Source organism: Epinephelus fuscoguttatus, linkage group LG15 (assembly GCF_011397635.1).
Source record: "Epinephelus fuscoguttatus linkage group LG15, E.fuscoguttatus.final_Chr_v1".
NCBI lineage: Eukaryota > Metazoa > Chordata > Actinopteri > Perciformes > Serranidae > Epinephelus > Epinephelus fuscoguttatus.
In genome coordinates this window covers 42524869-42538269 of record NC_064766.1, presented here as the reverse complement: position 1 = coordinate 42538269, position 13401 = coordinate 42524869, and the positions used below count along the sequence as shown (strand labels likewise).

The 13401-nt window shown below is 51.4% G+C and overlaps 1 protein-coding gene across 1 annotated transcript; it reads left to right on the top strand.

Annotated features, from left to right (window-relative positions):
• The first annotated feature begins 381 nt into the window (after nucleotides 1-381).
• On the top strand, nucleotides 382-13323 carry fastk (Fas-activated serine/threonine kinase). Its single transcript, XM_049599270.1, has 11 exons — nucleotides 382-522; nucleotides 4064-4922; nucleotides 5235-5574; nucleotides 5664-5851; nucleotides 6241-6389; nucleotides 6481-6697; nucleotides 6890-7049; nucleotides 7164-7255; nucleotides 7594-8281; nucleotides 8362-8476; nucleotides 12086-13323. The coding sequence occupies exons 2-11, from the start codon at nucleotides 4106-4108 to the stop codon at nucleotides 12170-12172; spliced, it is 2853 nt and encodes a 950-aa protein (XP_049455227.1). The 5' UTR covers nucleotides 382-522; nucleotides 4064-4105; the 3' UTR covers nucleotides 12173-13323.
• The last annotated feature ends 78 nt before the right edge of the window (nucleotides 13324-13401 follow it).

Here is a 13401-nt window from a genome sequence, read left to right as displayed (position 1 = left end):
TGTCACAGTGATCAGGAGGAGCGCTCTGAGTACCACAGACAGAGGAGCAATGATCGCATTTCATCCCGTGCAAAAAGTAAATCAATTATAGTGCAATCATTTTTCTCATTATTTAACCAGTGTTGTCTCTGTTCATCAAACTCATCCTCATTTCACTGGATACTGACGGCTTTCTGTTCTGTGTTGGGAGGATTGGACACGGTAAACATCGTTTGAGCAGCAGACACGTGACACGTTTAATAAACATGTATATAACATATATATATATATATATATATATATATATATATATATACATACATATGTATATATATATATATATATATATAAAATTATGATAAAGGTGTTGTTAAGGCAGCAGCCGCCGGGGGGCGCTGTCGAACTCCCCCGGCTCTCCGACAGTTTCATGCCGGGCTGTGTGGAGGAATGAAGCTGCTGACCGCTGACTGTTTCCCCGGTGAACCCGCACTGTCAGCGGCCTCAGGTGTTTGAGCGGAGCTGCCGGTGTCACTGAGCTATGAGGTAAACACACTCCTCACCGGGTTATAACCCGGGTCATTAGCGGGTTAATACGTGGGTATATGCGGCTGAGAGAAGGACACACTGATGCTAACAGGCTAACAGATCAGCTGGTGGAGGATCGGAGCTAACGGCTAGTGTAGCTTAGCCGACAGTTAGCTTGTTTTAACTCAGTTTATAGCTTGTAACCTCCGTTAGCATGGTGTCCCGATTAGCTTCACGGCTTCTGTCCGGTGTGAATCCCCTGACGTGCTGCTGTTAGTCGGGCTGCTAACTGAGCTGCTAACTGACAGCTAGCTGCTCGGCTAACAGCTGTCAGCTGCCCGGTGGTAAGCTGGACAGACGGCCGAAAAAACCACACACACAGGTACGTCACATATGATATGACGTCATCATATTTATGTGATTCAGGCAGTGACGTCTCTGTGATACCATGGAAAGGGGGTTAATCGGCCAACAGGATGCTAACGTTAGCATGTGGGCCTGGGCTGACTGAAGTTACGAGGAGGACAGAGGTGGAGGAGTAAGACAGAAGAGAAGGAACACAGGAGAGGAGAAGGAGGACAGGAGAGGAGGAGGAGGACAGGAGAGGAGGAGGAACACAGAGGAGGAGGAGGACAAAGGTGGAGGAGAAAGACAGGAGAGGACAAAGGTGGAGGAGAAAGACAGGAGAGGACAAAGGTGGAGGAGGAAGACAGGAGAGGAGCAGAAAGATGGGAGACGGAAGAAAGGAGAAGAGGAGGAGGACAGATAAGCAGGAGGACAGAGGAGGAGCAGAAGAAGGAACAGGAGAGGAGCAGGAGGACTGTGTGAGCAGTTGATTAATTGATCATCTTATCTGATGTAGTCTAACTGCTGAGTCTGCAGCTTCTGCTCACCTCTGCTCTCTGCTCCCCCCTGGTCTCTGCTCCCCCCTGGTCTCTGCTCCCCTCTTGTGTCTGCTCCCCTCTTGTGTCTGCTCTCCTCTTGTCTCTGCTCCTCTCTGGTCTCTGCTCCCCTCTTGTGTCTGCTCTCCTCTTGTCTCTGCTCCCCTCTTGTCTCTGCTCCCCTCTTGTCTCTGCTCTCCTCTTGTCTCTGCTCCCCTCTTGTGTCTGCTCCCCTCTTGTGTCTGCTCTCCTCTTGTCTCTGCTCCCCTCTTGTGTCTGCTCTTCTCTTGTCTCTGTTCCCCTCTGGTCTTTGCTCCTCTCTTGTCTCTGCTCCCCTCTTGTCTCTGCTCTTCTCTTGTCTCTGCTCTCCTCTTGTCTCTGCTCCCCTCTGGTCTCTGCTCCCCTCTTGTGTCTGCTCTCCTCTTGTCTCTGCTCCCCTCTTGTGTCTGCTCCCCTCTTGTGTCTGCTCTCCTCTTGTCTCTGCTCTCCTCTTGTCTCTGCTCCCCTCTGGTCTCTGCTCCCCTCTTGTGTCTGCTCTCCTCTTGTCTCTGCTCCCCTCTTGTGTCTGCTCTTCTCTTGTCTCTGTTCCCCTCTGGTCTTTGCTCCTCTCTTGTCTCTGCTCCCCTCTTGTCTCTGCTCTTCTCTTGTCTCTGTTCCCCTCTTTACTCTGCTCCCCTCTTGTCTCTGCTCCCCTCTTGTGACTGCTCTCCTCTTGTCTCTACTCCCCTCTTGTGTCTGCTCTCCTCTTGTCTCTGCTCCCCTCTTGTCTCTGCTCCCCTCTTGTCTCTGCTCCCCTCTGGTCTCTGCTTTCCTCTTGTCTCTGCTCTCCTCTTGTCTCTGTTCCCCTCTGGTCTCTGCTCCCCTCTTGTCTCTGTTCCCCTCTGGTCTTTGCTCCCCTCTTGTCTCTGCTCCCCTCTTGTGTCTGCTCTCCTCTTGTCTCTGCTCTCCTCTTGTGTCTGCTCTTCTCTTGTCTCTGCTCTCCTCTTGTCTCTGTTCCCCTCTGGTCTTTGCTCCCCTCTTGTCTCTGCTCCCCTCTTGTCTCTGCTCTCCTCTGCTCTGGTGTCTGCTCTTCTCTTCTCTAGTCTCTGCTCTCATCTCCTAGTCTCTGCTCTCCTCTAGTCTCTACTTTCTGCTCCCCTCTTGTCTCTGCTCTCCTCAGCTCTCCTCTTGTCTCTTCTCTCCTCTTGTCTCTGCTCCCCTCTTGTCTCTGCTCTCCTCTGCTCTCCTCTGCTCTGGTGTCTGCTCTTCTCTCCTCTTGTCTCTGCTCTCATCTCCTAGTCTCTGCTCTCCTCTAGTCTCTGCTTTCTGCTCCCCTCTTGTCTCTGCTCTCCTCAGCTCTCCTCTTGTCTCTGCCCTCCTCTTGTCTCTGCTCTCCTCTTGTCTCAGCTCCCCTCTTGTCTCTGCTCTCCTCTTGTCTCAGCTCCCCTCTTGTTTCTGCTCTCCTCTGGTCTTTGCTTTCTGCTCTCTTCTAGTCTCTGCTCTCCTCTCCTAGTCTCTGCTCTTCTCTAGTCTCTGCTCTCCTCTCCTCTAGTGTCTGCTCTCCTCTGCTCTAGTCTCTGCTCTCCTCTCCTCTAGTTTCTGCTTTCTGCTCTCTTTTTGGTGATGAGTTCAGGTCATGAGGTTTTTCTGGTCTTTGCTTATGTCACCTGTCAGTTCTGTGGTCAGGTGGTTCGTCACCTGACACTTTGGTTCCTCCTTGTTTCCACTGTGTTTGATAAACCAGAATGTTTCAGATGTTCCTGTTTGGAGACGAGGCGGTGATGACAGATGAGCTCACACCTGTTAAATCAGGACGCCGTCTGGATACTGAAACACGAACACGTCCTGCCAGGGTCCAAAACTAACTTTTTCACTTACCTGCCAGGCTGGCTGGTAAAAGTTGTCCAGTTATTTTTTTTTTACTTAAGTGAAACTGCACCAACTGATTAACATACAAGTAAAAAACAGTCCCTAAAGTGCGGTGAGGTTTGTGGATGGTTACATGCCACAAAGAGAGAAATGTGAACGCCTCGTTTCTCCTCTGACACAACACATACCTGTGTGCTCGGCTGTTCAGGTACGTTTGGGAAGCGATCGCAGCACACCGAAATTCTCGCGCAAGCCCGTTCACATCAGACGCGCATTTCTCCATGCCGCTCGACAAGCGGTTGTGCTCCCAGCTGTTGTCTCCGTCACTGCAGGGCAGCTCCGCGACCGGTGTGGATGACACAATTGGTTAACATGGGCGCCGAAAGGAAACTGGCTTCGCTTCTCGGCGCTTCGAGGCTATTCACAGCGCTTCCGCGGGCGGTGTGGCCCTGGCGTTACGTGACCAAAGATCGTCTCTGCCTGAAATACACATTACTCTGCCAGGAAACCAGCCGATACCAGCACCGTTCTACAGTAACAAAAAAATGCATTTTTCGCTGGTAAAAAAAATAACTTGCCAGAGTGGCGAGTGGTCTTAAAAATTTACCAGCCAGAGACAAAATCTACCCGTAATTGGCGAGTGGCGAGTGTTAGTTTTGGACCCTGCGTCCTGCACTGTCATGTGACGTGTTGATCAGCTCTGTTGTCTCTGTTAGGAGGTGGATGTCTGTTGAGCTCCTCCTTTAATCCCTCCTCCTCCTCCTTCCCCTCTTCCTCCTCCTCCTCCCCCTCTTTCTCCTTCACCTCCTCCTCTTCCTTCTCCTCTGCAGGAGTTGTGCGCTGTTGCTTCCTGGCGGCCCAGCTGTTGGACTATGCTGTGTTTGTCCACTGCGTGGCACCTCCTGAGCCGAGCTCACCGCCTCCCTCCCTGTCCTCCTCTGCCCGTCGCTCAGTCCGTTGACATGTACGCCACCCGCCTCTACAGCACCGCGGGGGGAGGAGGAGGAGGAGGAGGAGGGGGAGGAGGTGGTGGTGTTAAACAGGGGCGAAGGGCGGGGCTGTCCATGCTTGATGCGCCTCACCCCCACCTCCCCCACCACCCAGCCCCACCTCCCCCCGCTTACCCGCTATACCAGGGTCGCCCTGATGCCCACAGAGGAACGCACTTCCACCACCACTACCACCCCCATCCGCAGCCCGCGCACCTGGCCCCGCCTCCGCTGCCCCCCCACTACCAGCACCACGCCCACTTCCACACATACGGAGGGGGGGCTCCGGCTGGAGGGGTTGCTGCCACTGCCGGCAACAAGAAGAAGACGTGGAACTTCATCCACGAAAAGATGAGCTACGACACGTTCTTCACCATGAAGCGTCTGATCGAACGCTCACGGCGTCCTGATGAGGTGCTGCGCTGGGTCACCCAGAACCCTGCCAAGATCTCCCATAACCACTACCCCGTTGCCCTGCAGAAGATTGGACAGCTGCTACAGGCCACGCCGCCGCCTCGAGGCGGAGGGGATGACCATGACACTGAGGCTTCAGGAGGAGGAGGAGGGGCAGAGGCAGGTGACAGACGTCAGATCCTGGAGCATCAGGACTTCCAGACGCTTTGTAACGCCATCGTCAATGACTGCGCCAAGTTTGACAACTTCAGCATCGTCAACTGTCTGTACGCCGTGGCGGCACTCGGTGAGTCCCAATAATAGTGGCAGAGGTTTAACAGGAGGAGCTCCTCTCAAGTGAGGCTCCACAGGTGTTTCAGTGGCCTGCTGGGAAACGTGCTAGATGACATCATGAACTAATTTGCTTACGTGTGACATCATTATGTAACAGTTAGCATATCCATGAAAGTGACAGGCAGCAGAGACACAGGAGGAGGTTCTCAGGTGAGTAGTAGTGACAAAGGTGTGCACCAACACAAACCCAGACAGGAAATGGCTGCGTAGCATCAGACCTGGAGGATTTGTGATGTCTGGATCTTTCTGTTTGTGGTCTCTTCAGGTCTTCCCAGTGACTCACAGGTGGTCCAGGTTTTGGAGGCGGAGTCTCAGTCCAGACTGAACCAATTTAACCAGAAGGATGTGTCCATGGTGTTCAGCTCCAGTATGAAGCTCCACCCGGGCAGCCAGCACCCGCTGACTGAGGCCTGCCTGGCTGGCCTGGAAAAGAACCTGGAGAGAGAGCGCCACCCGCAGACGCTCTTCTTGCTGCTCTCCTACTACAGACTCAAGTGGCGCTCGCTGCAGCCACAGGAACCCGCCGCTGCTACAGGGGGCGCCAACGCCACTACAGCTAACAACAGCAACACGCCTCCAAACCCTGAACAACTGCTCGCCAACAGGTCGTACATCCTGATTTTCACGTGACAGCATCTAAAATGAGTTTGATCTGAGTATTCATGACGTCTTTTTGTCTTCCTCCGACTTTCAGGAAGATCTTGCGTCTGGTCAAACACACTCTGGCGAGTGTCAGCGGTGTTCGTGACCAGGAGATGGCACTTTTAGATGAAATGTTGGCAGCGTGTGTTCGTGAGGCGAGTAACAAAAGTCTGGAGTTAATTTTCAGCTCTCACCTGTTCTACCAGAACCGACAGGAGAGGTTCATCAGCAGCCTGGCAGGTGAGCTTCGGAAGGGGTTCACCAATGACTGCACACAGGGTACACATCAACCACACACTGGGTACACATCAACCACACACTGGGTACACATCAACCACACACTGGGTACACACTGGGTACACATCAAGTACACACTGGCTACACACTGGGTACACATCAAGTACACACTGGGTGCACACTGGGTACACATCAAGTACACACTGGGTACACACAGGGTACACATCAAGTACACACTGGGAACACCCTGGGTACACATCAAGTACACACTGGGTACACACTGGGTACAAACTGTCAATACTATCCAACCTACCCTCAAACCTGAACCCAGCCATGGAGCAGTCCTCCATGGAAACGCTGTGTTGATCATGTGACATGTTGCTCTGAAACAGAGGAGTTGCCAAAGAAGGTAGACAGCATCACTCCGTACACGATGGCTTTGATCGCCAAATACATCGCTCGCCATCGGCTGAGAGAGACACGACTGCTCGACACCATCGCAGACTTCCTGGTGAAGAAGGCCGAGTATCTGGACAGTAAGGTGAGGACTGGACTAGTGATCACATGACCTCCGTACCTGTGTGCCTTGTGTACCTGTGACTGTGCAGATGCGTTTGTCTGTGGTTTCTCAGGTGATTCAGAAGCTGGTGTTCCCGTTCAGCAGGATGAGTTACCGTCCATCCAATGAGCAGCAGTTCTTCTCTCGGCTGGAGGAGGTGGTGGAGCTGAAGGCACTCAGCTCGCCGCTCGCCACCGTCAACATCCTCATGTCTCTGTTCCAGCTGGGACATTTCCCCGGCCTGGTGCTGCACCGAGTCTTCTCCTCCGCCTTCATCAGCAACGTCACCAGTCAGTACCACAACACAACCAGTACAGCCATTATAGCTCGACTCAATCAGTAAAGTTCCCAGTCTAGCTGTGGGTTGTGATTCCTGAGAGGTCTTTCAGAGTCGATCCTGTCAGCAGGACTTCAGAGTACAAGTTACTGTTACCACAGGTGTTTTAAGTATTGGTACCTGTGTGCTGTTTGTGTGTGTACAGACAGTCCGTACGCTCTCATCGTCCGGCGGTACCTCTCTCTGCTGGACGCTGCAGTGGAGCTGGAGTACCGTGAGTACACTGGACCACGCCTGCAGGACTCCCACAAGGTCCTGATGTTTGACCATGCCCTGACCGCTGATGAGGTCAACCGCAAGTACAGGTAACATACACACCTGTACACAAGTACAGGTAACAGACACCTGATCACCTCAGACCGGTTCTAACTGGCTCCTGCTACTGGATGAACTGGTCCTGATTCCTTTGTCTCTGTCAGTTATAAAGGTCTGGTAGCTGAGGCTCTGAGACAGCTGGTCGGAGAACAGAACTACAAACAGGATGAAGTGCTCGCTCCGGGATACTACACAGGTACTGCACACTGAATACTGCACACAGTGGTACACACAGTTGTACTACCACACACACACAGTAATACACACACACACACACACACACACACACACAGTAGTACACACACACACAGTACACACACACACAGAGTACACACACACACACACAGAGGGAGCACTGCCTTGTGATCAATCAATCAATCAATCAATCAATCAATCAATTCAATCAGTTTTATTTATAAAGCCCAATATCACAAATCACAGTTTGCCTCACAGGGCTTTACAGCATACGACATCCCTCTGTCCTTAGGACCCTCACAGTTTCAGGTGTATACTTGGACTCTCTTTTGTCTCCAGACTTTGTCCTGTGGATGGACGGTTCTGGGCGGGTTCTACCCATCAGGACTGGAGCTGGTCTGGCTCTCAGCATCGTTCCTCCGTCCTGTGTTGCCGTGGCGTCCAAACCGGCTGATGGAGCGGTTGCTGTGGTGACTTCAGAGTTCCAGAAGTTCTCTCCGTTCACAGCACTGGAGGAGGGGGCAGAGCAGGCCTGTCACGTGGGCGAGGCGATGGGCGGGGCCATGGAGTCCAGGTCCTTCCTTCCCCACCACATCCGCAGCACGCCAGGGGCCACGGCTCCCTCAGGGCCCCCGCGGCCCGGGACTAATGGCGGCCCTTATGGGCCCTACTATGTCCCTGCAGCAGAGTACTACTCCAGTCTGGCCAAGGAGCACTCTCTGGAGAGCCAGGACAGCTCCACGCTCAGCAGCCCCCCCTCTGATGGCCTGGCCCCGCCCGGGGCCCAGGGCCCCACGGGGGCCGCCGCCCCTGACTCACTCTTCCAGTTTTCCATCGGGAAGATCCTGGAGGACGAGGGGGGGACCCCGGGGGGCCCTGGGACAGACTGCGAGCTGCCGGGATTCTACGAGAATGTGACGTATTCTGAGGGGTCCGGGACTGACAGAGGGCCCCCGTCACTACAGCTCCACCCCCCTGACAGACCCGACGGGGACAACCCCCCCACAGAGCAGAGACAGATCAGGAGGTCAGTCCACCTCAGAGTCAGCTGATGGACGTCCTGAGGAGGTTTGACAGGTGTCCTCATGTCTCACTGTGTCTCTGCAGGGTCATCATGTCTGTCAACGATAAGTGGCACTACTGCCACAACTCAGAGGTCCTGGTCGGGTCTCGAGCCATGAGGGACCGGCACCTGAGGCTGCTGGGATACATCATCCTACAGGTTAGAGATTAGAAAGCTTTATTGTCATTATATAGCAATATAATGAGATTATAGGTGCTGCTCCTTTGATCTTAGTACGATACATGACAACATAAAACAGATCACAAACATGATGTCAACATGTCACATACACAGCAATGAATAAAACAGTGCTAAAGGAGATTTAGAAATAAATAAGTTAAACCAGCAGTCGGTTGATTGCACATTTCTTCTACAGCACATATTATGGCCTGTTCAGAGTTCTTATTGCCCAGGGAAAGTAGCTGTTTGTCAGTCTGGTGGTTGGGGCTTTGATTGACCTGTAGCGCCTGCCTGAGGGCAACAGGTTAAACACATGATGTGCTGGTGATGCGAGTCCTTGAGGATGGAACTGGTCCTGCTGAGGCATCGGGAGCTGGAGATCTCCTCCAAGGAGGGCAGAGGGCAGCCAATGACTTTCTGGGCTGTGTTAATTACCCTTTGTAACACCTTCCTATCAGCAGCTGAGCTCCCAACATACCACACATAAGCCCCTTTTACACTGCCAGATTTTCTGCAAATGTTGGGCCGTTTTGCCGGCAAGCTGCGAGCGTTTAGACACACAGAGCCAGATTGGCGAGTTGATCCGAGGCGCCCAATGTTCCTCCTCGTAGGGTAGACATATTGGTGGAACCCTTTTAGTTTAAACAGACTGAGGCGGCCTTCTGCAACGGGAGGAGCTGTTAATGACTTGTGGGAGGAGCTGTTGATGACTTGTGGTAGGAGCTGTTGATGACTTGTGGGAGGGGCTGTTGATGACTTGTGGGAGGAGCTGTTGATGACTTGTGGGAGGGGCTGTTGATGACTTGTGGGAGGAGCTGTTGATGACTTGTGGGAGGGGCTGTTGATGACTTGTGGGAGGAGCTGTTGATGACGCCGCACGTGTGAGCCACTGGCGGTGGATAAACAGGAAACAGCTGATAGCAGGAATTAGCGAGCAGCTAGTAGCAAGAGGGAAACACAAACCTGACAGACACTGTAAAGATGAGCAACTGGGGAGACAAGGAATTGCGCGCCCTCCTTGTCCTCGCAAACGAAGAGGCCATTAACCGTCAGATGATGGTGGGGCCTGATCCTCTCTTTTGTTTCTGAAGTCTATGATGACTGGTGGTGTTCAGCAGCAGATTGTTGGCCGAACGCCACTCTGTCAGTTTCTGGACTTCCTCCCTGGAAGCCGTCTCTTCTCCTCTAATGATAAGCCCAACTACAGTGGTATCATCCATGAACTTGATGATGGAGTTGGAGGGATGGGAGGGGGCGCAGTCATGCACACACCTAACGTCCCTCAGTCTGTCTCTGTCTGACTCATAACTGCAGGTTAATTTAACAGCAGATGTGGAGGTAATGTCTCCATTAATGAGGGACGGACAAATAAAGGACTGTCTTAACGTCCTCAAAGACACCACCTGAAGACCAGACTGACAGGAAACATGGTTTATTAAAATGATACCTTCAGTTGTCCTCACTGATGACGCCTGGAGCTGCAGCTGGTTGGACGGCGGTCTGATCTGAAGGACGGGTGGAGCTATAAACGATTCCTCTCGCCAACTCTTTAAAACAAACGCTCCCCAAAATAAACAGTTCCGATCAGCTGATGTGATGATATCATACTTCGAACGGTGAACTGAGATTAAAGCGAACACACAGTGGTTTCAGACTATTTCCTCATGTCGTCTTCAGCACTCAGCTGATCCTTGCACACCTGTCTTTAATCAGGTCAGGTGACACTGTGTCAACCACAAACTTCCACCAGGTGGTGCTCAAATGTTCAGAATCAGAATCAGCTTTATTCACCAAGTATGCGTGTACACACAAGGAATTTGACGCTGGTAGACTTGCTTTAAATGTACCAGAATTGACAAAAGTGGGGGGAAGAGAGATAGAACCCTGATACTGTCACTGGTATCGTACTGTGGGTCCCAATTTTGGTACCGTGACAACACTAGTCGCAGGAAGCACAGCCTCTGCTGGGCCTTTTTCCAGAGCTCGTCTATGTGTGAGGTCCACTTCAGGTCAAGAGATTGTGGTACCCAGAAACCTGAAGGTGTCCACAGTAGACACTGTGCTGTTGACGATGGTGAGGCGGGGCAGTGTCGGGGGGCCTCTCCTAAAGTCCACTGTCATCTCCACAGTCTTGAGCGGGTTCAGCTCCTGGTGGTTCTGACCACACCAGAGGACCAGGTGCTCCACCTCCTGTCTGTATGCAGACTCATCACAGTCCCGGATTAGACCGATGACCATGGTGTCGTCTGCAAATGGTGTACTCTGGAAGAGCCGACACACATCCTCTTCACAGACCTTTAGTGCAGGTGGGGGGTCAGAGGAGAGGGAGGATGGTGGAGCTGGGGGTGCAGGTAATCCCTTTGTTGAGTTAATTATGAGCACAACTGAGACACTGAGGTGCTTGAATTTAAGACTCAGGAATATGAGTACTTGAATACCTTGAAAATATTTTGACTTGGTCCTTGAAGTCCTTGCATAGAAATGAGAGAACAGCCGTGTTTAAAATCCCCTCCTGACGCTGTGCAAGCTCAGAGCAACGACAGGTCGGTGGAAACTGTTTTTATTTTTTTGGCAAAGTGCGGGCACTCAAAGCGGAGCGGCGTCAGGTGTCAGTCAATCAATCAATCAGTTTTATTTATAAAGCCCAATATCACAAATCACAATTTGCCTCACAGGGCTTTACAGCATACGACATCCCTCTGTCCTTATGACCCTCACAGCTGATCAGGAAAAACTCCCCAAAAAACCCTTTAACAGGGAAAAAACGGTAGAAACCTCAGGAAGAGCAACTGAGGAGGGATCCCTCTTCCAGGACGGACAGACGTGCAATAGATGTCCTACAGAATAAATCACACAGTGTAACATATAACAGACTTGCCAGCAGCTCTTTATAAACAATAGCAATGACTTCACATGCCAATAAAAATCATTTAGCATCCCTGTTATATGGCAGCTGATCTTGTCTTTGAGTTAGCTGCTAACATCTGCTGTTGTTCTTCTTGGAGTTAGCTGCTAATTGCTTACAGCTGCTGTTGTTCTTCTTGGAGTTAGCTGCTAACTGCTAACAGCTGCTGTTGTTCTTCTTGGAGTTAGCTGCTAATTGCTTACAGCTGCTGTTGTTCTTCTTGGAGTTAGCTGCTAACTGCTAACAGCTGCTGTTGTTCTTCTTGGAGTTAGCTGCTAACTGCTAACAGCTGCTGTTCCTCTTTGAGTTAGCTGCTAACTGCTTACAGCTGCTATTTTTCTTTGAGTTAGCTGCTAACTGCTAACAGCTGCTGTTCTTCTTTGAGTCAGGTGCTAATTGCTAACAGCTACTGTTCATCTTTGAGTTAGCTGCTTTTAAATCTCCCGCAGTGGGTCGCACACAAGACATCCCATCCTGCAGCTGTCCTGTCATACATCATTTTGGCGCTGTTACCACCTCCACTGTCAGCCTGAAGGCCACACAACTCTGTCCCTTCATTCTGTGATTGTCCCTTTTATACAGGCTGGTGAGGAGGAATAAAGGTGCGATGTCACCACGGTGTAAAAGGACCAGTAGCCTTCAGATGTCAGACAGCGTTTGACTTGTTTTTTGTCTCCCCTCAGCTGCCGTACCATGAGCTGGAGAAGCTGAATGGCATCGAGGAGGTGAAACAGTACCTGCACAAGAAGCTGCTGGACGTCCCACTATGACGCCCTGTGTGTGTGTGTGTGTGTGTGTGTGTGTGTGTGTGTGTGTGTGTGCGCGTTGTGGGGGTCAGAGGTCAGCAGCCCTCTGAACGGTGACACGTTAATGTGTTCATTCAGATCACAGCTGCAACTACTGATTATTTTATCAACTAATCTGACGAGTCAGTGACAAGTTATTGACAAGTTGGAGACGAGTCAGTGACGATGGTTACAAACAGTGAATGATGACTCGATAAAATAACGTGTCGCTGCAGCTTCACTGAGGTCACATGACGACTGTGCAGGTGGACTCAGACTCCCATCAGCCTGTGCAGCTGTTTAAAGGACCGTTATGCTGTTTTCTGACCATTTTCCAAACCAGTCACATCGTAGGGATCAGATCGATCCTCCGAACAGACTCCGCCCACACTGTGGTCAGTGTTCAGTAAAGTTCACTCAGCTCTGAGTTCCCGTCTCTTCTCGTGATGTCTGGAGCAGCTGGGTCGTTCCGGTGGCGAACACGAGATCACATGACGAGTCTCTGTTGTTTCCGCTGCAGTTGACGGCGGCAGTGTGTTCAGGTGCACTTTGACTCTGCAACAATGAATTAACATTAGTAATGTTCAGAGTGTCCTTGAGGGCACTGTCGGGGTTGCTGTCACCTGCTCAGGTGTGACGGTGGTTTGATTTGGAACGTGGACAGCAGAGACGGTCCTTTAACGTGACATTAACTGCAGGCTGTGTTCTGATTGGTCGCTATGTGGATGAACAAACATTATATCTTTTTTTGTGGGTGGGGGCGGGCGGGAGGGTGGGTGGAGTCCCTTTTTATAAAGTATGGTAACCATGGTAACGGCAGCGATGCATGTACGGGACTCTGTTTTTCGGGGCGTCACTGTTTTATAAAATGAGGCAATGAAGCAGGGGCTGATGGGTACTGTAGTTCTCTCTGAGTGCACACTAAGGGAGGGAGAAGGGTAACCATGGTAACGTTGTGAGTGTGCCAAAAGCCTGGAGGAGGAGCCAGCTCTGGTGTGATGATGTGTGGGTGATTTCATGTCGGGGTCAGAGGTCAGATTATTTATTTGTGTATCAGGTGACGGACAGACGGACAGACAGCTTGTTTATATTCTATAAATCTATTCATTCAAATGTCTATAAAAGCTCAAACTGAACTTGTGTATTTGTGTGTCGTCTGTATCACTTTAACACAACATCATGTCACCAACACACATGGACAGAGTCACGGTCAA

What these genes read in the sequence shown, in the direction of transcription:
- fastk (XM_049599270.1), top strand. Translation starts at nt 4,106, where the DNA reads ATGCTGTGTTTGTCCACTGCGTGGCACCTCCTGAGCCGAGCTCACCGC. An exon ending in GTTCATCAGCAGCCTGGCAG is followed by an intron (nt 5,852 to 6,240) that starts GTGAGCTTCGGA and finishes GCTCTGAAACAG; the next exon opens with AGGAGTTGCCAAAGAAGGTA. An exon ending in CTTCATCAGCAACGTCACCA is followed by an intron (nt 6,698 to 6,889) that starts GTCAGTACCACA and finishes GTGTGTGTACAG; the next exon opens with ACAGTCCGTACGCTCTCATC.